General features: G+C 57.7%; 1 protein-coding gene across 1 annotated transcript in view; it reads left to right on the top strand.

The window, feature by feature from the left end:
• Positions 1-22,257, top strand: part of Lamc3 (laminin subunit gamma 3) — a 52,173-nt gene extending 29,916 nt beyond the window's left edge. Inside the window, 15 exon segments of the mRNA XM_048812882.1 lie at positions 2,018-2,263; positions 3,082-3,235; positions 3,592-3,734; positions 4,149-4,327; positions 5,755-5,893; positions 6,803-7,008; positions 7,372-7,448; positions 8,531-8,665; positions 9,780-9,960; positions 11,273-11,422; positions 13,783-13,885; positions 15,986-16,185; positions 17,118-17,264; positions 17,348-17,447; positions 20,965-22,257. Coding sequence (XP_048668839.1) covers positions 2,018-2,263; positions 3,082-3,235; positions 3,592-3,734; positions 4,149-4,327; positions 5,755-5,893; positions 6,803-7,008; positions 7,372-7,448; positions 8,531-8,665; positions 9,780-9,960; positions 11,273-11,422; positions 13,783-13,885; positions 15,986-16,185; positions 17,118-17,264; positions 17,348-17,447; positions 20,965-21,215 — 2,411 coding nt within the window. The 3' untranslated portion in view covers positions 21,216-22,257.
• The last annotated feature ends 3,327 nt before the right edge of the window (positions 22,258-25,584 follow it).

Here is a 25,584-nt window from a genome sequence, read left to right as displayed (position 1 = left end):
GCAGGAGTGACCTTTGGGGACACCGAGTCCCAGACAAGGCCTCAGACTTCAGGGTTGCTGGCAGACCTAGCCTTGAACACATGTAAGTGACCTTTGAAAAGGCCTGAGAGGGAGCCCAGCACCTGTTTCCCTAACAGAGATTCAGAGCAAAGGAGGAAACCTCAGATTAAACCTCGGGTCCTCCAGCTTTTAAACACCACCTGGGCAATGTGTGCAGCGGGACCCTCCTCACCCCCACCCCAGGCCTCTTTATCATGGTAAAATATGTAGCGTCAAAGTTTCTGCCTTAAACATTACTTTAACGTGTAACTTGGGGGTGCTGTGGGCGCCATCATCGCCACCGTCCGCCCCCAGAACCTCACCATCCCAGACAGAAGCTCTGTGCCTGTTAGGTCAGTGCTCAGCGCCTCCTGCTCCCGGTGGCCCGACACAGCTCCTCCACTCGCTGACTCTGAGTTGGACTCCCCGGGGACCTCATTTAGGTGGAGTCACATTATGCTGGTCCCTCCGTGTGGCTGGTTTCATGTGGCCCAATATCCTCAAGGTCCCAGACATGGGATTTTACCTTTGGCACACGTGGCAGCGTCGGACCAGTCCTGTCCCACGCTCTGCTCCACTGGACCCTGCTGAGAGCAGCTCCCTGGTCCCCAGGAGCCGGCAGGGCTGAGTGGACAGGCCCAGAGCGGGGAAGCCAGGAGCTAAGGGGCCTGCACCTCACTAGCCAGCACCCAGCCCCCTGACTGGCTCTCACAGTGTGAGTGGGCACAGAAGCTCAGACAGGTCGCAGCCGGGGGCGGGGACAACCAAGAGGGCTCTGCTGCCGTCCTGTGCCTGCAGGGCTTCCTTGGGCCTTGTGAGAGGCCAGCACACAGACAGCTCCCCTGGGCACCTGGGTTGGGATTGGCTGCGGTCAAGTCCTGGTCTCCGCCTGCCTCAGGACCACACCACCCACCACCCTGTCCCCTTGCAGTTCCCAGGGGGCCTGCAGAGCTGCCCTCACCTGGTCCCTAGGGCACGGCTGGGGACTGCGTTCGTCAGAGGGCTGCAAGCTCCCCTCTCCCAACATGGGTTCTGTTTCAGAGTCCCCAAGGCCACGCTCGCCTCCACCTTGAATCCTGTTCAGGTCTTTCCTTCCTGGTCTCTTGGTCCTTTGTGCCCCTCTGCCCCTCTCTGAGGATGCTCTGAGTAACAGTGGCTTGATTTCAAGAGGACCATGAAGTCTGAGGGCACACGGAGCCCACACCTGTTTTTCACAGGGACACAGCTGTTCTTAGATGTGTCCACTCAGTGGGACTGCCCATGTCCGTTGACACAGGGTAGAGGTGTAAAGAGCGGGTGACACGCACCTCACGGGCCCCTCCTCTCACCACCCCGGGGACCATGGCCAGTCGGGGTCTGTGGATCCCCCAGACATGGCTGCACGGAGATCTGGGCAGAGACTGGTGTGTTACAAAGAATGGCCCCACCACCCAAAGCACGAGCTGTGTCCAGAGAGGGTCTCCCAGCCACCACCCTCCCGAAGTCCTCCCACCCCATCTCCTGTGAGGCTCATGGTGGCCCTGTGGGTGGGACGAGGTGAAAGCAGCCCCAGGTCCACCCGGGAGGCAGGGCGGGAGTGGAAATGCACATTCCTGAGGAAGTTCAGAGGCCACAGGGAGCAGAAGAGGGGGAGGGGAGGGAGGAGACAGTGACACATTGGTGACGGCGAAGATGACAACGGAGGTGCTGATGAAGATAGTGGTGACAGTGGCATGCTGGCCCTTACCACATGTCAGGAAATAATCTCACCGAGCCTCCACAGGCCTGTGAAGTAGCCGCCATACGTGTCCCCTTTAGAGATGAGGAGCCTGCGTTCAGAGGGCACAGTGGCTTCCCTGAGACCACACAGCCAGGGCACAGCCCACGGGGGCCTGGCCCAGCTTAGCTTGCGGGGGGGCTGTGCTCCACTCACCGGAGGCCTGGCTCTGTGCCGGGCACAGGTGGCCCGAGCTCCTCACCCCTGCTCCCTCTCACACAGGGCGGCTCTGTGGGAGCTGTGATGACGGCTTTTTTGGGGACCCACTGGGGCTCTCTGGGGCCCCCCAGCCCTGCCGCCCGTGCCAGTGCAGTGGGAACGTGGACCCCAACGCGGTGGGCAACTGCGACCCGCTGTCCGGCCACTGCCTGCGCTGCCTGCACAACACGACGGGGGACCACTGTGAGCGCTGTCAGGGGGGCTTCTACGGGAGCGCCCTGGCCCCTCGGCCTGCCGCCAGGTGCACGCGTGAGTACCCACCACCCGGGCCCGCGGGGGCACGGGGCCTCGTCCTCCACCCGCTCAACCCAGGTGGGGTGGCTGAGAGTCCCCAGAGCCAGCTGGCCCCTTCGCCAGCTCTGCCGCCTCAGACAGGTCCCCATCTCCTTGGAGAGGGAGGGACTGGCTCTTCTGTAAGGTCCCTTTCAGCCTTGGCGCCTTATAAACTGGGACCAGCGATTTCCCCCTCTTGGATAACTCAGTGCTGTGCTCTCAGCTCAGTTAGCCCAGGAGGCTGACCCGGGGTCACCAGGCCGGGGCTCCCCTTCCTCCTCCAGCCCCCACACCCGGGTAACCCTCAGAAGAGCCTAAGCTCTGGGAGACCACAGCCTGTGGTCCTGCAGGGAGGAGCTGGGCGTCTGCCCCAGACCGATCTGCTCCTGCACCCTTTCCCACACCCTGCCACCATCTTGCTGCCCCTGGCTCTGTGGAGCCCCTTGGGGAACCCGCTGTGTTCTAGAATGAGATGCTGTCCTGCGGTAGCCGGGGGGGCCAGGACACCTCATGGCCCAGGACGGGGTGCAGGGCTCTGCCTGTGACACTTTGATGGAGTCTGGGCTCAGGGCTCGGGGCAGGCTATGCTGGGGCTGCCTGCCGCTATCTCTGCCCCGGTTGTCTCCAGGGGCGTAGCAAAGGGGCCGAGACCCGAGCTCGGCCCTCCAGCTGTACCTCAGCAGGGGCTCAGCAGTCTGGGCTGTACCCAGGTCCTCTCAGGGCTTCTGCAGGCCCACCTGCGGTTGAGTGGACAGGTGTGCCCATCCCCAACACCCTGCCTTGCTTCCCCACAGCCTGCAACTGCAACCCTGGGGGCGTGGACAGTGGGCAGACGCCCTGCGACCCAGTGACTGGCCAGTGCTCCTGCCTGCCTCATGTGACTGGGAGGGACTGCAGCCATTGCAGCCCTGGCTTCTACCACCTCCAGCCAGGGAGGGGCTGCCAGAGGTAGGTGGGGTGAGGCTGTGGCACTCTGGGTGTCTTGCCGGGGGTGGGGTGGCTATTTTGGCTACAGCAGCACCTAAGACAGACATCTCTAAGGAACAGTGGGGTCCTGCAGGAAAATGTGAGGGAGCCACACGGGTTTCTTCTTGCAGTACTTCTCAGAGCCTTTGGTGAGCAAGTGCCCTGTGACTTGCCAACAGAAGGCTACAGTCTCTCCAGGACGGGGCATTTGTCCCCAAGGCCTTTATTTCCCCCTTCTGGTGGGCATCCTGTGAGATTTGTGCTCCCTTGGGCATAGCTGCTGCCACTAGAAGCTGGGCCAGGAGTGGCCTAAGACCTGGTTCCTTCCCCTATTGCAGCTGCAAGTGTCACCCACTGGGGTCCCGGGAGGACCAGTGCCATCCCAAGACTGGGCAGTGCCCCTGCCGCCCCGGTGTCACAGGGCAGGCCTGCGACAGATGCCAGCAGGGTTTCTTTGGCTTCTCTGTCAAGGGCTGCCGGGGTAAGGAAGCCGGTCCTCCCTGGGCTGCTGGGACAGGGGAGGCCTTTTGCCAGAGATGCCGGCAGGAGAGACAATGGTCAGGGGCAGGGCGGGTCTCCTCAGCACAGCCTGGGGACGGGGAGCCAGTGGGTGTGGAGGAATAGCAGTGCCTTGGTAGCAGCTGAGAACCTCATCCCAAATGCCACCACTGAATTCCTATGTGCCTGGGCCCCCTGTCCCCTTTGTGAGCCTCAGTTTCCTCACTTGGACAGTTGGGCAGTTCCCAAACCTGGCTGGTCCTCAGGCATCTGGGGACACTGAAATAGACAGGACTGTCATCTCCTCCGACCTTCTGATCTGAGCCTCCAGGGAAGGCTCAGGGGGGCTGGTGTGCAGGGACAGGGCCCCCCAGCGCCCACAGCCCCGGCCCCCCAGCCTGCAGGTGCTCCCCGGTGGGCTCCAGCTCAGCCCAGTGCCACGAGAACAGCACCTGTGTGTGCAGACCCGGCTTCGTGGGCTACAAGTGCGACCGCTGCCAAGAAAACTTCTTCCTCGCGGCGGATGGCACACGCTGCGAGGAGTGCCCCACCTGCTATGCCCTGGTCAAGGGGGAGGTGAGCGCGCCCACCCCGGCCGGGCCAGGCCACCTCGTGTTCCCATCCATTCCACACTCGGCGCTGCGCGCTCTGTGCGGGGCGTGGGGTCTGCCTGCTCGCCCACAGCTCCTGGGCCCTCGGTCCCCAGCAGCCTTCTCCCTGTGCCCACAGCTCCTGGCCCTTCCTATTTTCTGGGTGAACAGGAAAGAGTGGCTCTTGTCACATGACCTTCCTGACTGCCCTGGGCCAAGGTCCCACGCTTCCTCTGGTTTGGTGGGGATGAGACGATAACGATCCTCCCGTGGGGAGGTGACGCAGGTCCCCAGGCACAGGGAGAATTTTGGGCAGGGAGGTGGGTGGTGCAGGAGGTAGGAGGCTAAGCTCTGGGGTAATCCATTGGGGTCCCCTTCTCAGCCCTGTTAGTTGTCACGTGCCCAGGCAGATGGCAGTCTTGGTAAACCTCAGTGTCTCTCTCCTACTGCAAAACAGAGAGGGTTCAGGCCTGCACCCGCTCCCTGGACTCCAGTGGGCTGTCCACAGCATGTGGAGTTGCAGAGGCCAGACGGTGTGCAGCAGGCCCAGGCACCGCCGGGGCGCGGCAGTCCTGAGCCAGCCCACCGGGGTTCTGCAGGCGTATTTATGCCACGTGGCTGAATAAACACCCCAAGCAGCCTTTTCCAGAACCATTTTGTTTCCAAATGAGTTCAAGGCAGATTTTGCTATCAAGGAAGGAAAGGAAAGCTTTGTAGTTCGTCACAGCATTTTGGATTTGGGGACTAAGGTCAGGGCTCGGCCCTCATGGCCCTCGGCTTAGGGTGGTTGGCAGGTGTTCATGCCAAGGCTGCCTTCTGTCTGGGCAGTTATTGTGTCTGATTAAAAGAACAGGCGTTGGCTGGGTGCAGTGGCGCATGCCTATAATCCCAGCGGCTTGGGAGGCTGAGGCAGGAGGATCACAAGTTCAAAGCCAGTCTTACCAACTTAGCAGGGCCCTAAGCAATTCAGCAAGACCCTGTCTCTAAATAAAATAAAAAATAGGGCTGGGGATGTGGCTCCATGGTTAAGTGCCCCTGAGTTCAATACCCAGTACCAAAAAAAAAAAAAAAAGAACTGACTCGGGGCATCCCACAGCACATGCAGGCACAGGTGCCCACGGCACACCCACAGGGTGACAAGTCCTAGGAGTTCAGTGCCCAGGACAGATGGGCACGGGCCCTCTTCCATAGGCCAGGCGTGTGCTGGCTCGGTATGAGCAGGTGTCTGAGCAGGGAAGGGAGGGACAGCTGCCGTGGAGTGGGCAGGGCTGGTTCTCAGGGCTGCTGGGCCTTAGCTTTGAAGCTGGGGAAGGGAACCCAGGAGGGGGACAGGTCAGGCAGAAGCCAGGGGTAGGTATCCAGGGAGGACTGCAGGTCACCAGCCTCACACCTTTTCTTCCCTGTCCCCTGAAGGTGGCCAAACTGAAGGCCAGGCTGACCTTAATGGATGGATGGCTGCAGGGCTCCAACTGTGGCCCCTGGGGGCCACTAGATATTCTGCAGGGAGAAGCCCCACGTGGAGACATCTACCAGGGCCACCACCTTCTGCACGGTACGGAGCAGGAGTCCAGGGGCTGGCTGGTCAGAACCCAGTGCACAGCCTTCAGCCTGGGCCTGTCGGATGCTTTGAGGGCTCTCAGTCCTGTCATGCTGGGAGCCTATCCTTCAGTGTCCCCAGCCTGCCCGTCCCTGTGTTGACATCAGTCTCCATACCCCCCTTGTAAGCGTGGTGCAGATGGGGCAGTCATGACCCAATCGCATGGCAGGTGAAGGCTCAGTGCTGTTCCAGAGGCTGGGCAGGTGGAGTCTGGGCAGGTGGGCAGATTCTTGGCCCTGGGCTCACTGTCGTGCTCACCCATCCCCTGCACACACAGTGCGGAACACGTGGGAGATAAGTGAGCAGTTAGCAAAAAAGAAGACCTGCGGCTAAAACCAGGCAGAATGTGGCCTGGGAGGGGACATTTAGAGGGCACTGAGAGGACTGGTGTTCTGTGAGAGTTCGTTTCCTAGCACGGTGCTAGGTGACCGTTGGGGCCACCCACAGGTGAGCTGGGCACCTGGTCCAAGGCTAGCAAAAGAGGGAGCGAGCAGGTGGCAAGTCTTAAAGTGTCCACACCTGGGCGTCCTTGGGAATTGCCGAGCTGACTTGGGCAGAGGGTCACTGACGTCCCAGATTCTGGAATTGCTTGTAGTGGCTTAGAAGGCCTGGGTCCCTTCCAGGCCCCTGAGTGTGGCTGACGCAGCGTGTGGGACTGGGGTGGCGATTCGCCTTCTCCAGGCTTTAGCCTTTGCATCTGTAAAATGGGCAGAGTCTTTTGGACTCAGCATGGGGACCCCAGGCTGGTGATGGCATTCGCCTGTGCCCAGGGAGAGTGGAGGCCACAGACAGGAGCCTGGGGGTGGGGGCTTTAGTATGGAATCTCAACTTCTCTGTGACCCCTGGACTGTGGGCTTCCTGCAGGGGCCCGGGAAGCCTTCCTGGAGCAGATGACAGGCCTCGAAGGTGCTGTGAAGGCCGCGCGGGAGCAGCTACGGGTGCTAAGCAGGAGCGCGCGCTGCAGCCAGGCCAGGACCCAGAAGACCTGCATCCAGCTGGCCGACCTGGGGGCAGCCCTAGAGTCCTCAGAAGAGGAGATTCTGCACACAGCCTCTGTTCTTACCTCTCTGGTACCCGGGGCCCTCCCTCACTGAGCCTGGGCATGGGTCCCTGCCATGGACCTGGTGACCCTGGGCCTCCCTCTGCCTCTAGGAGGCTCCGGTCATCTGAAAACTGGAGGTCAGACTGAGCCTCCCCCACCGGCTGGGTGAGCTAGGGTGTGCAGAGCCAAGATGTCCCAGTGGAGCTGCCTGGGTGGCACGCGGCGGGTGGGACTGGTCCTTCTGTGTTGGAGGATTCGCGCACGGCCTGCCGACTCAGTGGCCAGCTTTGCATGGTCATAAATTACTGGCACGGTCTGATTCTTCACAGTAATTTAGCCGGATGTGGCCCTAAGAAAGGACGGGCCTCAGTTTCGCCTCTTGTCTCTAAAGGTGATTGTGCAGGAGGGGCCCGGCCAGCCCACCAACTGGACTCATCTGGCCACAGAGGCCCGCGCCCTCTCCAGGAGGTGAGCCCATGCCCCAGGGAGAGCTGAGGTCCTGTCCACACCATCCCCCAGCCCTTGTCTGGGGGACTCTAGGGCCAGGGTCAGCCCCACAGGTGTCCCTTCCCCAGGAGGTGGGATCCCATGGATCCAGGCTGCCCCCAAGCAGCTGTCACCACATTGGAAGGAGAGATGTGTGAGAAGCCGTGGGCCAGAGGTGCCTGGGCAAAGCTCGCTTGCCTTGGGCACAGAGCACCTGGCGGCTCCCTGGTGGCTGCTCGGTTGAGGAATATTTCACCCGGCACAGCCCAGTGGTCTGACCCCAGAGCCGTCCACCCCCACAGCCCCTTTCAGAACATTCTCATCCCCCTTTGCCTCTCTTCAACCTCCCCAGCTCCCCGCAGCCCTTCACCTGCCCTCTGTCTCGATGGACTTGCCTGTTCTGGGCATTTCCCATCAACGGCCTCTAACGCGGTCTTTCTTATCTGCCCCATTTGGCTTTCACATAGTGTCTTAAAGGTTCATCTGCAGAGGAGCATGGAGCGGTCCTTGTTCCTTTTATGGCTCTGTGCTATCCCAGGGAACAGACACACCACATTTTGCTTACCCGATCACCCCTTTATTTGGATTCTTCTCTCAGCTGCCTTTATGAAATCGCTTATGATCCTAAAAACATAGACTCTGTAGCAATTTTCCTCTTTATCTCCAAGAACCTTAGACTTATTTTACAGATGAGGAAATACATTCAGAGAAGTCAGGTGACCTACTTAAGGACTCACAGCTTGGAAGTGATGATGCCAGGATTTGACCCCAGGCTGCCTGGGCCGTCTCCTCTGAGCTGTGTCTGTTAGGGTGACTGCACAGTCACTGCCCAAGCTGGGAGGGTTTCATGTGTGTGAAAGGCCCGTGCTGGTCCTTGTGCCAGGCCAAGGTCCTCCCTGGTATGGAACAGGAATGGGATGTGTGCACCCTTTCCGTGGTCCTGCGTGTGACTGCCAGGCAGGTAGCAAAACAGTCTGTCCTGCAAGGGGCCCGTGTGCTAGGGGCGTGGGTTTGGGCCAGACCCCTGCATGGACTCTTGCTGATGGCCGGGGTGACTTGCACAGCCACAGGGACACTGCTGCCAAGATCGAAGCTGCTGCACGGCGTGCCCTGCTCGCCTCCAACACAAGCTACGTGCTGCTCCAGAGTCTGGTGGATAGTAGAGTGGCCCTGGAGACCCAGCGGGAACTGGAGGACAGGTGAGACCTCCCCAGGTGCATTAGAGCTTGGGCTTAGCCTCCGGGAGCCCACGGGGCCTACGCAGAGGCTGCTGGCTCCAGAACCAGCTTCCCCTGGGTCCCAAGGTGCTTGGTGGTTGGTTGGGGAGTCTGAGGTCTGCGTCCCACTTGGACCTATGGGCCTGTGAGACCCGTTGGTGGACTGAATTAATGAGGAAGGAAGAGTGTGGTCTGCCCACTGCCTTTCCAGCTCATTTGAAAGCTGCGAGGTAGCAGCCACTTTCCAAGGCTGAACTGGAACCCCGAACAGTGAATCAATCTCCCTCTCTCCCTCCCTCCCAGCAGCAAGCCCCAAGTCCTCCCACCAAGTCCAGATAGCTCCTCTTTGGCACCAGCTCAGTTCAAGGGTCAAGGTGATCTGCAGCGTTTTGCCTGAGCTTCACATTTTCATTTCTAGATGAGACAATCTGCTTGGCTCAGCTGGGATTGGGTGTCCCGCCAGTTGGCTGGGCTGGGGTGAGGTCACATGACCCACCCCTGGTGGGAAGCACTGTCCTTCTGGGACTGATAAGGGGTGCAAAGGAAGCTGAGGGTGGAGGAGGAAGGCTCCGCCCCAGTGGTGGCCATGGTGGGGCAGGACCATGTGGGGTGGGCTGTGAGCAGCTGGCCAGGACAAGAAACCACGGACTTCAGGCTACAGTCCCTGTAGCCACTGCGCAGCCCAGGGGTCACTGTCTGTGGACAATGACAGGCTCAGGGTCACCAGCAAGGGCAGGGCCCTGGCCACAGGCTTCCCACGCCAGGCATCTTCCTCCTCACACTTCACCCAGACCAGCTGAACATCTGCAAACCATGTGCTTGTCGGGTGGAGAGCAGGCGGGAGCCCTTCCAGAAAAGAGTGGGTGAACTGAATGAATGAAGAAAGAAGAATGTGCTCGTTCATTGCCTTCCTGGTGCACTGCAAGGCTGCAGAGAAGCAGCCACTTTCCAAGGCCAGCTGCTGGGTGCCAAGCGGCCCAGGATGTTGGAGAGGACTTTGCAAAGCCCGGGCTCCAGCCAGGGACCCAGACAGCAATGGGGAGGGACAGCCCTGTGCCCTGGTTGGAGAACCAGCCTGGCCTCTGTCTCCTTCCAGGTACCAGGAGGTCCAGGAAGCCCAGAAGGCGCTGGGCACGGCTGTGGCAGAGGCACTGCCCAAAGCTGAGAAGGCGCTGGCCGCCATGCAGCACGTCGTTAATGATGCAGCCCCGCACGGGGCCTTGCTGGCCATCCCTGCAGCACCGGTCAGCTCAGTCATCGTCGAAGCTCTGCATGGGGTAGGGGTGGACACTCTAGAGGCTGGAGAAATCCAGTGGGCAGAGACAGAGGATGTGGCTTATATTTAACTCTATGTGGTCGATTAAAACGAGATAATCGTAGTTGGACCCCACACCTTAATCCCAGCTACTTGGGAGGCTGAGGCAAGAGAACCCCAAGTTTGAGTCCAATCTAGGCAATTTCCTGAGACCCTGTCTCAAGACTTAAAAAATGGCTGAAGAGTTGGAGGTGGCTCAGTGCTAGAGCACTTGCCTAGCATGCACAAGGCCCAGCACCGCCAAAGATAAAACTTAAAAAGTGAAATAAAAGGAGATAATCCACCCCAGGGCTTGGCGGGGTTAGAGCTCGGCCGCCCTTTGTGGTGATTAGAACAATATCAAGGCTGCAGCCTCTTCTCCATGCTAATGACGGTGGTAAGGATGCCAGCCAGACATGGGAGGAAACCTCAGCTCTGCTACTCCAGCTTTGTGACCTTGGCCAAGGACTTTCCCTCCCTGAGCCTCAGTGACTTCATCTGTCACGGGGACCTGGTCTGTTAGGCTATTTCAGTGCTGATTCCACAGGGGCGGGGAGGGCATCTGGGCAGCTCCCGCGAGCCCACCATGCTGTGCTCGCGAACTCTGAATGCATCAGGCCCAGCCTGTCTGTATAGTAATCCTGAAATCCCCCAACTCAGAAACCCAGCTTTAATAAAGTAGCTGGCTGGCTGGGGGTGCAGCCTGGTAGCAGAGCACGTGTCTAGCATGCGTCAGGCCCTGGGTTCCGTCCCCAGGCAGTAAACTTATACAAATTAAGTGCGTTTGGGACAGAACCTGACCCAGACCGCCTGCCCATGGCTGCTTTGCCCCTCTGCTGCCTGTGAGGTGTGACACGGGGGTATTAGTATGTGTGGTGGGCTGCTGTCCCAAATACCATGAAGGGCCTGGCTCACATGCAGCTCCTGAATTCTGCATTCTGAAGCCTATCTGCTGGAGGTTTTGGGTAAGGGAGTGGGGGCCAGGGAGAGATTCTCACTTCGCCGTTAGGAGATGCATAGCTAGAGGGTAGTGCGGCTAGGCTCTGAGCCTCCCTGGCCTCACTTCTCTGCTGTGGCCCCTCAGCTTCCCAGGGTCCACACTAGCTCCATCCACACTGTCCTTGTCCTTGTCCCTGTCCCTGGGCTTCCGGTGCAGTGGAGGCACTGACTCTTCAGAGGCATGAGACTTGGTGCAGGGCTGGCAGCCCCAGGCTGACCCTCAGCCCAGCGGGGCCTCTTTCTCTGAGTAAAGGATCTGGTCCCTAGCCCCCACCTGAGCCACCATCTCCCCACAGCCTCTGAAGTCCCAAGCTGGGGACCTGGACTCCAAAGCGCAAGTCCTGAAGAAGACAGTTGCATCAAGAGGACGTGTGGCCACTGAGGCTGCCGGCACCCTCCGGGCCACTGCCCAGGCAGCGCTGCAGAAGACAGAGCCCCTCACGCAGGTGAGCCCCTGTGCTTCTTTGGAGCAGGGCAGCTGCAGGAGGCAGGGGCTGCCCTGACGGAGATCTGGGGTCTAGGGAAGGAGAAGGACAGGAAGGAGCTCTTTCCATTTCTCTGGTGCCTTCCCCCAGGCTCCAGAGACCCTCAGGCAGCCTGAGCAAGGGTTCACGAAGAGGCAGGAAGGACAGACACATGGACAGGCAGACGCAGGCGACGCCCACCCTTCTCAGTATCAGTTACAGCTGGTGGTTCTTGTTCATTCCCTCCTTCAGTTATCAGAGGGCCAGATACTGAGTGAGCACCTACTTTGAGCTGACCCTGGACTCAGTGCTCAACCACACAGCCTGGTGTTCGCAGTCTAGGAGAGAAGGCACCGGATGATTGGGGAACGCAAGGAGAATGAGGGCTGGATCTGACTTATGCCAGTTGTTCTGGACCTTTGAGAGTGTCAAAGACCCCTTCAAGATAACCAGGATTGAACCCAGGTGCACTGGACCTCTGAGCCCACCCCCAGCCCTATTTTGTATTTTATTTAGAGACAGGGTCTCACTGAGTTGCTTAACACCTCACTATTGCTGAGGCTGGCTTTGAACTCACAATCCTCCTGTCCCAGCCTCCTGAGCCGCTGGGATTACAGGTGTGTGCCACTGCACCTGGCTCAAGATAACTTTTTAAAAAACTTTTCATTTGATGCACAGTGGCACACGTCTATGATCCCAGTTCCTTGGGAAGCTGAGGCATGAGGATCACGAGTTCAAAGCCAGCCTCAGCAACTGAGTGAGACCCTAAGCAGCTTAGCAAGACCCTGCCTCAAAATGAAAAATTAAAAGGGCTGGGATGTGACTAAGTTGTTAAACACCCATGGGTTTCATCCCCAGTACCAGAAAACTTTGAAAAAGTTTTCTATTTGGAAATGGTTTTAGGCTTACAAAAATGTTATGAAGAAATTACCAGAGGGACTGGGGCTAGGGCTGGGGCTCAGTGGTAGAGCGCTTGCTTAGCATGTGTGAGGCACTGGGTTCAATCCCCGGCAACCACGTAAAAATGAAAAAAAGGTATTATGTCCAGCTACAACTAAAAATATTTAAAAAAGAAAGTACAAAGGATCCCCCTGCCCCTTTACATGGGCTCCCACGGGGTTGGGCATTTTATCCAACTCAGTGTGAGCATCAGATCAGGAAAGCCATGTGGTGCCTTCCAGGGCCTGATTCTCAGACCTCGGCCAGGTCCCACCCACGGTGCCAAGGCGGCCTAGCTGGACCACCTTCATCTTCCCCGTTTTTTTTTGTACTGAGGATTGAACTCAGGGCACTGGACCACTGAGCCACACCCCTGCCCTGTTTTGTATTTTATTAGAGACAGGGCCTCACTGAGTGGCTTAGGGCCCTGCTAAGTTGCTGAGGCTGGCTTTGAACTTGCGATCCTCCTGCCTCAGCCTCCCGAGTTGCTGGGATCATAGGCGTGTCCACCGCACCCGGCTCATCTTCCCTTTAAAGACAGGAAAAGGGTTTCTTTGTGAGGAACTGAGGAACAGGGCCCGGCCTGCCCCACACCTGGAGAGCTTTGCTGTGGGGGTCCCCAGGATAGTGCCTGCCCCTGGGGTCCACTGGTCCACTGTCTAGAGAGGGGCCAGGAAGAGGGTGACCTCCCCAACCCCCTCTGAGAGCTGTCGTCCATCAAGGCCGGACCCCCATGCACCGAGGCCCTGCCCTTGCTGGTGACCCTGAGCCTGTCATTGTCCACAGACAGTGACCCCTGGGCTGCGCAGTGGCTACAGGGACTGTAGCCTGAAGTCCGTGGTTTCTTGTCCTNATAAGAGACAGCCCCCCCACAGCGCCCCCCTTCCTCCTTCCAGAACTTCATTTCTCTTTAGTCACATAAACGTTAGGGTCCACTCTGACATAAGTTTAAAAGCATGGATATAATTGTCTCAAATCCCAGCACTTCCCCTTCCCTCCCCTCCTCCCTCTCCTCTTGCCCTGGACCAAGACTTGGGTCCCTCTATGGCTGGACATGCTGTCTTTGCCCACGCCTCCATCAAACCCCAGATCTTGAAGCGCCCAGTTTCGTTTCGTGGTGGTGGAAGAAGCTGCCCTCCTGCGAGGAGGAGCTGATGATGGTCGGCTGGCCAGCTGGCCGAAGCAAAAGCAAAAAACGCTCCTGGAAAGGAGTGTCCCTTGTCCTCTGTCCTTCGGTTCTTGTGCTGGGTTTCCCTCCACAGGTGCCTCAGGTGTCTTCAGGGGCCAGGGTCAGGTGTGGCAGTATTGAGGGGGTTGGGTAACTCCATGTCAGAGGTGCGCTGAGTGATGCTTGGGGACCCGGTCTGTGTGGACTCTGCCTTCAGACTCTCTTCTCCCTCCAGCTGCGCCAGGAGGCCACAGCTGCTCTGGCCCGAGCTTCCTCGTCTGTCCAGGCTGCCACAGTGACCGTCACAGGAGCCAAGACCCTGCTGGCTGACCTGGAAGGTACGTGTGCCCAGCTGAGCCCTGGGCTCTGTGACACAAGTACCGTGACAGCCACCAGACTCACCTCAGCAAGTGCAGGCCTGGGGTGGGGGTCAGAAGTCCAGTGGTGTGGGCCTAAGCCATGTGGCCACCCCAGCCCCATCTCAGGACCCCTCCCCAGGCTGCACATCTCTCCCCGTCTCGCACATGGCTCCCTGGGTACCAGCCCACCTGCCATCCCACCCACCCAGGACCATCAGACTTTGCACAGACCCCTGGGGACCCCATGGGGAGAGAGTCTGAGCTGGAGCTCCCGGGAGCAGGGGGGCTGCTCTGCAGAAGGCAGCGGGGTCCCTGTGGGGCCAGGCCTCGTTGGAGCTTTAGAGAAATGAGGCCGAGACGGGCAGGCGAAGTACAGGCTGCTCATCCACCCCCAGGTCAGAGCTTAGCCGAGTGGAAACGGCCAGCGTCAGCAGGCCCCAGCTCCGGGTGCCCAGGGTAGTGGGCGTCTGCGTGTCCTCTCTGCTCCACAGAGAAGCCGGGTGGTTCCTTATCCAACAGTCAAGACAGGCAGGGACGATCCCCAGCCCAGGAGTCTCTTAGGGCCTGGGACCAGGAGCCAGGCTTGTGCTGGCCATCTGTCAGTCCCTCCAGCCCTGGGCCTGACCCTCCAGGCCTCCCACCTCCACATTCCCCAGTGGCCTGAAGTCCTGGTCACCTGCTGGCTGGGGGCCTCCTGCGGAAAGTCCTGGCTGTGTGCTTGTGAACCAGAGTCACATTTAGGAACAAGTTCATTCAGCGACTCCTAATAAGGGAATTTTAGACATCAGGATTGTGAAAGGGTGTCAACGTCACCTGCTGGGAATCTGCCCTGCAGGGCTCGCTCACCTGCGGTTTGCTGCTGTCCCCAGCAGTGAGCTGTTCCCAGCAGGCCATCCCACTGCTGGGTGGTTCCAGAATATGTTCCTGCAGTTCCTGCACGTGCTGGGTGGCAGTTGGCCTCCCCGGCCCTGCTCCATGTTCACACACAGACTGACCTCCACCCTCCTCCCCGGCTCTTCCCCTCTCCATCCCACCGTGCACACTCCCCCTGCGCCAGGGCCTAGGCTCAGTTGATGCAGGAAATGGGAGGAAACTTTGCACAAGGGGCCAAGGTGCTGCCTTCCCTGGGGCTGGGCCTGGGGTCTCATACCCTGTGACGTGTTCTGCCAAGGCAGGCGTGTGGTCAGATGAGTTCAGGAAATGTCTCCAGTGCTCTCTCGAGGCTCACCCCGCCCACTTCAGAATATCAAGGCCCGAGAAGTCCTGTGAGGAGGAGACCAGTTCACTTTACTAACTTACTCGGTGTTTCCTGTAACATGTATGAACAGCCTGAAGAATTAGGCTTAATTATGCAAGAAACAAAAAGTGGATCTAATTTTTGGATACAACAATTATATAATATTATGCCCACCAAAATTGGAAGACTTGATTCTTTTTAAAAATTGACTCTGGTCTACTGTCACCTGTACTCCTTCTAATAAATTTCTCTCAAAATTCTATTGGAAAGGAAAGGAAAAGAATGGAAAAGTCCCTTTCATTATCCAGAGGAAAACAGCTTCTTACTAGATAAAGTCTATGAGAATTGTAACCTTTCCCTTTTTTGTCTTGCCTGCCTGGGAGCTCGGTGGTAAATAGAGCATTTGGTGCCTGCAATATCATTATCGTAAATTTCTGGTACTTCTCCCTCATCTTTCCTTCCTCATCCTCCTCCTAGTTACATATGGCTCTTGGTCTCCACTAGGGTAGTCTGTTGGTGCATCTGTTACCGCACAGCACTGTTAGGAATGGGTGGTACCATGAATGGTGCTGTGGGTCCCCACCCCCACCGCTGACCACCGTGTCATTTGATGACTTTAACAGACATCGTAATATAACGTGACGTGCATCTTTAAGTTCTCTGCCCCTCTTGCTCCTTTGTGGTTTCTCCTGGGTGAGCCTGAGAAGGTCACGGGCTGATGTCACGGGTCTCAAACCTCCACTCCCATCAAGCCAGGATCAGGGGTGGTTGAGCAGTGAGGCCACTGGGCAGGAGTTCCAGGGGTGAGCCTGGCCCTGACGCAGGCTCCACCGGGTTTGCAGGGATGAAGGCGCAGTTTCCTCGGCCCAAGGACCAGGCCGCCCTGCAGAGGAAGGCGGGTGTCACCCGGGACAGGCTCCTTGCAGATGCGGAGAAGAAGACCAAGCAAGCAGAGAGGATGCTGGGAAATGCCGCTTCTCTCTCCTCCAGCGCCAGGAAGAAGAGCAGAGAAGCAGAGCTGTCAGCCAAGGACAATGCCCAGGTCAGGCCAGGGCTACGGAGACAGTGGCTTTCCTACCCTCTGGGCCTGTGGCAGGGACGTGGGCACACAGCTGCCCTCTTCCCGGTCTCGTGCTGACTGTTACTAACTGCTGCCGGGGCCCCGGCTCTTAGCTCGGAGCCTCACACAGGTGACCTCGTTGATTCTTCATGAAATAGGTGTCGTTGATGTCCCCCAGGGTGTCTGGTGAGGACCCTGAGGCTCAGCCAGGGTTTAGGACTTAAGTTACATAACCAGGACTCACACCTGGGCCTGCCTGCCTTCCTTACCTAAATGGCTGGCTTTTCTGTCACTGGGGCCCTATTCTAGTGGCTGTCCCCAGCTCTGCTTCACCTTCAGGCTCACACCACAAGTGAAGATCGTCATGGTCGCCCAGGCTTCAGAGGGGCTGGACTTGAAGTAGGCATCCCCACGATCGGTTTCTTGTCCTGCCACTGGACTTTGGCCGGCCTCCGCCTCCTCTCTGTGCCTCCGTTTGTCTGTCTGTAATAGAGTTGGAACGGCTCTCCTCCAGGGAGAAATGAGTGGCTTCTTGCAGTTTTGCTGGTGCCCAGCACCAAGCCCACATCCAGTGCGTATTTGTTGAATGTGAGAGTGAGTGACCCCCCCTCGAATCCCAGCACCTGCAGAGGCTGAGGCAGGAGGTCTGCAAGTTCAAGGCCAGATTCGGCACCTTAGTGAGACTGTCTCAAAATAAAAAGTAAAATGGACCGAGGATGTGGCTCAGTGGTAAAGCGCCCCGAGTTCAATCCCTAAGTACCAGGAAAACAAAAACACAAAGCATGGCTGGGTGAACGAGCGCATGCTCTGGGCAGGAAGCTGACCACCGCTCCCCATCTTGGCCGTAAGAGCTCTTCATCCAGAAGGCCTTATTCCAGTCTCCCTCTTCTCCCTGCCCTGATGCCCACCTGCAGCTCGCCAGGACCTTGCTGAGGGAGGGGAAGCAGGGCCACCGCCGTGCCAGCCGGCTCGCCAGCCAGACACAGGCCACCCTCCGTCAGGCCTCCCAGCTGGCGCTGACCTCTGGAGCACGCAGTCGGGAGCTGAGGGGAGCTGAGCTGGTAGGTGTGCCTGGGCCCTGCCCCACTGCCCCTGCCCCTGGCGGCCAGGAGGGACCTGCTGCAGCTCTCACCCCTCCCCAAAGGTGGGTGCCGGGCTGAGCACAGTGGAGCGGCACATCCGGGAATCTCGCATCTCCCTGGAGAAGGACATCAAGGCCTTGTCGGAGCTACTCGCCAGGCTGGGTAAGGAGACCCCGAGGCTGGCCCTGAACTCCGAGTCCCTGGGGACATCTTCCTATGAGGCCTAGCCCCAGGAAACTTGCCACATCTCCATCCCCACCCCGTGACCCTCACGCACTGTTGCAACCACCCAAGCCCCGTGAGGAGCAGGGCGGGTGTCTAGAAGCCCTTCACTTGCCATGCTTCTCTGTGCCCCAGGCTCCAGCCTGGCCCAGGAGGGGAGGCAGAAAACTCAGGTACTCACACCTCTGAGTGCCAGAGAAGCAGGTCAGTGCACAGGGCCCAAGGGAAAAAGGACATCTCAGAGACAAGGGTGGGCGGCATTGAGGATTAGAAGCTGATTTAGAATCAGAAAGACCAGGGTTCAAGTCTGGCTCTGTCCCTGCTTGGTTGTGAGACCTTGGGCATGGCACTCCACCGAGTCCCCCACCCATAAGATGGGAGTAACAGCGGAGTCACTTAGAAAGCGCTTTCCACAGCACTGGGTGCGGAGAGAACCAGAAGACAGCAGCTCTTAGGAAGGAGGTCAAACTCCAGATGGGCCAGGAAGAGGCTTATAGATGAAGGGGACAGCCCCCACCAAGGCATGGAGGTCCCAGAGGCCCCTCATGGGAGGACAAGAGTCAGAGCAGTTACATTGAAGAGAACATCACACATTTTTTTTAAAAAAAATTGTGGAAAAATGCACGTAACGGTATTTACCATTATAACATATTTAAGTGTGCCATTCAGTGAGTGTTAGCTCTCTGCTACTGTGACAAAATACCTGAGATAATCAACTTAAAAGGAGGAATGGTGCTGGGTGAGGGGGGTGCACATCTGTCCTCCCAGCAACTCTGGAGACTGAAGCAGGAGGATTACAAGTTTGAGGCCAGCCTGAGCAACTTAGCGAGACCCTCTCTCAGAAGGTCAAAGGGCTGGGGGTGTAGCTCAGGGATAGAGGGCTTGTCTATCATGAATGAGGCCCTGGATTTAGTCCCCAGCACTGGAGGGAGATGGGGGAGAGGAAGAGTTTATTTCAGCTCCATGTTTCAGAGGTTTCTGCCCTCTGTGCTTTGGGCCTCTGGTGGCCCAGAACATCATGGCGGGAGCACATGGCAGAGGGGCCTGTTCCCCTTGGGAACCAAAGAGACACAGGAAGGGGCCAGGATCCTGAGATCCCCTTCATGGGACGTCCCCAGGGACCTAACTTCCTTCCACTAGGCCCCACCTGCTATAGGTGCTACCACCTCCCAATCGTGTCCCTGGGCTGGGGACCAAGCCCTCAGTACATGAGCCTCTGGGGGTCATCTAAGATCCAAACTATTCTGAAACATTAGGGACATTCACACAAGCCATCCCCCCCACCTGTCTCCAGAACTTTCTCAGCCTCTCAAATAGAAGCACTGCCCCCACGAAACGCTAACTCCCCATCGCCCTCCAGCTCCGAGCACCTACCCTTCTCCTCTTTCTGACCTTGACTTCTCCAGGTACCTGGCATAGTGGAGTCACGTGGAATTTGTCCCTTATTGACTGGCTTGTTTCACTTAGCGTGACTTCAAGGTTACCCCATTGCACGGGTCTCTCTGGATGACCGTGTTCCCGGGTTTGTCTGTACCAGGCCCACGCTCAGTGGGTCCCACACAGGACTTACAGGACTCTCCTACTCCTGCTGCGGGGACAGTTACTCTCTTACCATGTTGCAGGGGAAACTGAGGCACAGAGATCTTAGCTACCGTGCCCAGGTTCCCACAGCCAGTCGGTGGGGAAGAGCAGCGTACATGTGGCTCTGACTGCCGCTGTGTGTACCTGTGGCCGTCAGTCTACACCCCACAGCAGCATGGGACGAATGCTCTACAAGGGCAGACCACACCGGCTGCTGTCGCCGTCACACATCCGTCCGTCCAACTCCGCGCTTGACGCCGGGCTGTGGGGTTGACCATATAGACCTGGACGGAGCCCCTGTTGCCCTGGGCAGCCCAGGCAGGTGGAGCGGTGGCTGTGACTTGATTCTGAATCTCGAAGGCCAGCTGTTTGGATTTTCCTGTGGACAGTGGGGCCTGTCGAGGTCTTTGCTGGAGGCAGAACTTGCCCAGGCCAGCGGGTCTCAGCCCCACTCTTCCTCTTCTTGCCCTCGGACCCAGCCTCTCTTGCCTGGGACATTCAGGGCCTTGAGGAGCCTCAGGGCCCAGTGGGATCCAAGGCCACTCTGGACCCACTGCGCCGTCTCCATCGCTCTCCCAAACTGGCTGAGCTCTGTCTTTCTCTTGCATGTCACACTTAGTGACAAGGTGGGGGAGGCCTTGTGGAGTCCCTGCCAGCATCACTACTGCCAGTTTCCAGTGGGAGCATCTTCCCCACCCGCTCATCCGAGGCTTGGGGAGGCTCAGGGAGTCCTTAACTCCTGGAAGTACAGCTGACCACTCAGGGTCTTCCCTGCCTTCCACACCTGCAGCCCATCCTGCCCCTGTGAAGCCAGAAACCCTGCCTCTTACCCTGTTAGTTTTTGTCACTGTGACAAAATACCTGAGAGAATCAACTTAGAGGAGGAAAGTTTTATTTTGGCTCACAGCTTCATTACTCTTGGCCTTTGGTAGAGGAGAACACCAAGGTGAAATGGCATGGCGGCTAGGAAGCAGAGGAGAAGGCAAGGAAGGGGAAGGACAAGATGTAGTTCCCAGCCAGGTGCAGTGGCGCACACCTGCAATCCCAGCAACTTGAGAGGCTGAGGCAGGAGGATCCCCAATTCGAGGCCAGCTTCAGCAATTTAGTGAGGGCCCTGAGCAACCCAGTGAGACCCTGTCTTAAAAAATATAAAAGGGCTGGGAATATTGCTCAGTGATTAAGAGCCCCTGGGTTCAATCCCTGGTAGCCCCCCACCCCCCAAAAAAGATGTAGTTCCCAAGGAACCAGTTCCTTCAGCCAGCCCCCACCTCCCGCACTTTCTGCCTCTTCCCAATCAAGCCATCAGATTAGGAATCCCTCATGGACTGATCCATGGATGAGGTCCACTCATGAGCCAAGTGTTTTCCCAAAGCCCCACCTCTGAACGTGACTGCTTTGAGGACCAGACCTTCACATGAACTTTTGGGGACATTCCAGATCCAACCAGAGCACCCCCAAACCCCACGCCCCGCACACAGGTGGTGCCCACAGATGCACCCTTGGAGAACAGATGCAGCACGTTCCACTCGTGGGATCATAGGGCCTCTCTCGCACTGTTGCAGAAGAGGAAACTGGGGCTCAGAGAGGACTCAGCACGGCCTTTGGTTCTTTGGACAATGGTAGTAGTACATGCACAGAAGTGAACACTATCCAGGGCCACCAGGCGGGCAGTTCCCAAGTGTGCCCATGAGCCTGCTGGGATCCACAGGTCCTCATGGCCCCCACAGCCCTCCCAGTCCTGTGTTTCCCTGGTAGGTGGTGAGTGGTCAGACTCCGGGAGGTTTGAGCTGGGAAGAGTCCTGGGATGGGGGCTGAACAGGTTCCTGGGGCCACCAGGGTGCTGGCTCCTGCTGAGGGTGTCTGTGCCTCTCTGCAGGGTCACTGGATGCCCATCAGGCCCCATCCCAGGCCCTGAATGAGACCCAGTGGGCACTGGAAGGTCTGAGACGACAGCTAGGCTCACGGGGAGCCCTGCAGCGGAAACTGAGGCTGCTGGAGCGGGAGTCGGAGCAGCAGGAGCTGCAGATTCAGGGCTTCGAGAACGACCTCGCTGAGATCCGCGCAGACAAGCAGAACTTGGAGGCCATTCTGCACAGCCTGCCCGAACACTGTGCCAGTTGGCAGTGAGGCCCTTAGGTCCCAGCACACACTCCCCACCTCCTGTTTGCTGGCTTGGGCACACACACCCCTCCACAGGTGTGCCCACACAGGCGTACCACCAAAACAGGGGGCCGTGTGCCCCATGTGAATACCATCCTCCCTCCCTGGTGTGTTTGGGTCTTCCTCTTCCTGGAAGTAGTGAGGACCCATTCACAAGTGGCCCTGTGTGTAAGGCCCTGCTGGGACATCTTCCCTGCACATTTGTGTAAGACACACACACGCATTTAGTCTCCTGGTGCCCGATCACGCTGCGTGCACACAGGACAGTCAGTCCTCTGTTGCGGTGAGAGCCGCCTTGTGTGGGCGCCCTCTGCAGGTCGGGGCAGCTTGTGCAAGTTTCCTGCAGTGCTAAGGCTTCCAAGCTCCAGACAGCAGGGGCCCAAGTAGTACTGGCACCTGGGAAGATGAGAGGGACTGCAACGAGCTAGACCCAAGGCCCAGGGTCCCCTGAGGCCACAGCACGGTCTGCTAATCCAGCGGGACAAGTCCCACTGCTGACAGGGACATCCTTGTCTTTCTGGACACTTCCCTTCCAGGGTCTGGGTCTGCCCCAGACTCAGCTGCAGGTATCCTGGGCCCTGGTCCCCTTTCAGCCTGTGATCTGTCCAGAAAGCCAGGCCCTCAAGGGTCCAATGGGACCTGGATCATGGGGCCTTAGGCCACTGGGAACACCCCTTTGTGTCCCTGCTGACTGGGTTAACTTTGATTGACACTTCCTAAACTGGCCCTGCAGCTCTGTCTACCACCTGCGGGTGTGGAACCCTGGCCGCCATTCCAGTCTGTCCTGCCTGGGAGTCCTCCTGTGGCCAGGCCCTGGGGCCTCTGGCCTCCCGGCACTTCCTCCTGGCATTCCTCTGCCCTCTCCTGGGCCCTCTTCCGGAAGTCAGCAGGGCCTTGCACAGTGGTGACTTGTGCCCTCCTCCCTCTGCTTCCCGTGCCCCTCACCCTGTCAAGGGAAACGTGTGGCAACGTGGACCTATTTATGAGGAAATAAAGGACCCTTTCCCCAGCTGGTGACATGTGTTTTGATCCTTTACTGCTGGTGGGTAGCCAGGCCGAGCTGTGGGTACACGTGTGGCAGTGCCTCTGTAGATGCCCAGCGAGCAGGTGGAATGGACGTGTGCCGACCCCTCCTGTCCACACACAGTGGAGCTCTTCCCACAGGGAGCCTTGCTGAGGTCCCGGCACCACGGCACCACTTTCCTCTTGGCTCGGGGGCGGGGGGACTTGTCAGGCAAAGTCCAGGGGCTAGGGGAGCTTGAGAGATGGATAGAGAGGCCCTCAGTGGACCTTTGGTTTAGGTGGAGACACTGAGGCAGGAAATAGTGATCTCAAAATAGTGTCCTGCTGGGTGTAGAGGCACACACCTGTGATCTCAGCCACTCAGAGGCTGACACAGGCGGATCACAGCTCAAGGCCAGTCTCAGCCACTTAGACCCTATCTCAAAATGAAAAAGGGCTAGGGACTTCACTCGGTGGTAAAGCATTCCTGGGTTCAATCCCCAGTATGAAAAAAAATTAAAATAAAATAAGTTTGTGGCTGACCTGGGCAATTAGGGAGATCCTGTCCCCAAAAAGAAAACTAAAAAGGGCTGGGGGTGCAGCTCAGTGGTAGAGCACCTCGAGTTCCATCCCCAGTACTGTAAACGACAACAACTGAGTCCCACAGCAAGGAGTAGGGAGGGAGGCTAGTGAGGACACGGGGGCAGGGAGGGGCATTCTGGACCAGGCAGCAGTCTGGGGTTGGAGTGGGCCTGGCCAGCATGGGTCCCTCTGGAAACCCCGGTGGAGGATGGGGTGGTAGAGCACACTCCATCAGGGTTCCCCGCCACAAGCCCACAGCGCTTCCTGAATTGGTTTAGGCAGAAAAGGAGAGTCTGTTGGAAGGACCTCTTGGAACCCTGGGGTGGGAAAGGCTGCCCTGCCTTGGGGGCAGCCTGAATGAGCCTGCGTGGTTGGGAGGTCTTGCTCCTACTCTCCCCACCTCCTCTCTTGGTCTCGGCCTCTGCTTCTCTCTCTCTCTCTCTCTCTCTCTCTCTCATTAGCTCAGGTCTTTCCCTTTTGCAGATCAACTTTCTTAGCTCTTCTTGTACTTGATGGCAGAGGACAACCCCACCCCAGGGCTCTGGGTTTGCATGACATCAGGTCAAATCCTTGCAAAAGATACTGAGGTGGACACCTGTCCTGGCTCCAGCTTCCCGGGAGGGATCCACCCAGCTGGATTCAGAACCCTCCTCCCCATTCAGGATAATGAGGATCCTAACTCGGTTCAAATCCACACAATGAGAGATGGCCCAACAACTGGTCAGGGATGGCATGTAGAGGAGGGTGCACTCCTCCACAGAGATCCTTAAAATCAAGGCAAGGTTAATGTGGTCAGCACTACTAAGCTGAGCTTGGGAGTGTACATTTCCAGGCTGGGAGGGAGGCGGTTGCTCCACTGGGAATTTGGTAATAGGGGTCTGATGTGAGCAAGGCTGAGGAGATAGGGGTTCTTCAAAGACCTCTGGGACAGGGTCTGAAGTCCCTCCGGTCCACACCCACAGCTTCCCTGTTGACAGACCTTCTGATGCCTCTCTTGACAAGGCATGGGCTCAACAAAATCCAGTCCCAGCATCCTGGTGGGTGGAGAACAGGCTTCCTCTCCATCCAAGGTGATGAACTGCGGGCCTGACAGCTTATGACTCGCGTGACTGATCATGCTTGATGTATGCAGAGCCACTCTCTGGCCTCAGAGGTGGGGCTGCTCACTGCTGGGTGGAATGTGGCAGCTGCTGAACATCTGGCTAGCAATGCAGCTGAGCAGTGGGGTGGCTTCTGTCCCACCGGATGGCTGAGCCAGGTCAACCAGCCCAACTAGCCAGGGTGCCAGGCTTTGTGAGCCTGGATCAGGAGCTGCATTTATGAAGACCCTGTTCAAAGTCCACTCCCTTCCTTGGCCTCCGGGTAGACATTCTCCCATCTGCCAGGGTATAACTCCCAAGTCCTGCTTCTCTCCAGGCTTTTATGCTCTGCTCGAACCATCGAGAAAAAGTTTTAACAGCCCCCACCTAGTGACATGCTCTTGTTTTCTCCACTCTGAAGAGAGGATTGAGGCTCAGGCAGATCAAGTCCCTTGACCATGGCCATACAGGTGGTCCAAATCCAAAATCTAGGAGTGAATGGACAGAGAGTAACCAGGAGAAACTGGAGCTGGCCGTGCTGGGGAGCTGGGGACTGGTCCTCGAATGACTGAGCTGACTTTGGCCACATGCCATTCTGCCTAGCCCCACTCTGGGGACAGCCTGGCCATTACTCTCTCCACTGGCAGTCAGAAAAAAAAAAAAAAAAAAAGATGATCAGCTGGTCCCAGGATCCCAATTCTTTTTGTCTACTTATTTTTTAAATTGTAGATAGACACGACACCTTTCTTTCTTTCTTTTTTTTATGTGGTGCTGAGGATCGAACCAGGGCTTCACATATGTGAGGCGGGACTCCACTACTGAGCCACAACCCCAGCCCCCAGGATCCCCATTCTAAGTGTTCTGGTGGAGACAAAGTCTGTGGGGAAGGAGATTCCCTGATCCAATCATGTGCTGATGGAGTCTTCCTTGGACCAGGTAGGTAGTGCCTGTCCATGCCAGTGTCCCCAGCATAATGATTAGGACTGGCCCTTCCACTCTCAAACTGTTCTGGTTTGGACACTAGACTTCATGGCCACTCTAGTTACAAAGTCCCCAGTTCTTTTAAGTTTTAGGTGGAAACAAGATCTTTATTTTACATGTATGTGGTGCTAAGGATTAGACCCAGGGCTCTACCACTGAGCCACCACCCCAGCCCCAGTCCCCAGGTCTTGCATCCTGAGTCCTCCTCTCTGGATTTTTTGGCTACTTTATGGGTGCCATCCCAGGCTTGGGCTTCCCTACTCTTCCGTAAAATGGGCATGCCAGGTCCTATTTCACAGAACTTTGAGAGTGCTGCAATGATTGGTGTGCAATGCCGAGCGCCTGGCACACAGTGGGAGGGAGCCTAAGACAGTTCTATTAACAAGACACAAATTCATCTAATTGACTTAAAGGGCCTTGGTGTCACAGTGGCACTACTGCGCAAACAGCTTCAGTAATGCGACAGCCTTCATTGGCTGAGCGGGTAATCCGTGCCTCGCGACCGCGCTTGATGCTCATTCGGGTCCTGGTCCCACGAAGTGTGTACCCAGATCGCCAGGTGGACTCGCCTCCAAGGTCCAGGGAGGGGTGGGGAGGGAGGGGTTGGTTGAGCGCGGTCCGCGCACTGCATTGTCCCGGTCCTTCAGCAGAGGGGGCGGGCGGGCGGGCTTTCCCGGCCAGCATAAGTAGCC

This window comes from Marmota marmota, unplaced genomic scaffold (assembly GCF_001458135.2).
Source record: "Marmota marmota marmota unplaced genomic scaffold, marMar, whole genome shotgun sequence".
In the NCBI taxonomy this organism is placed as follows: domain Eukaryota; kingdom Metazoa; phylum Chordata; class Mammalia; order Rodentia; family Sciuridae; genus Marmota; species Marmota marmota.
Note: the sequence above shows the minus strand (reverse complement) of the source record. Positions and strands in the feature narration are given on the sequence as shown.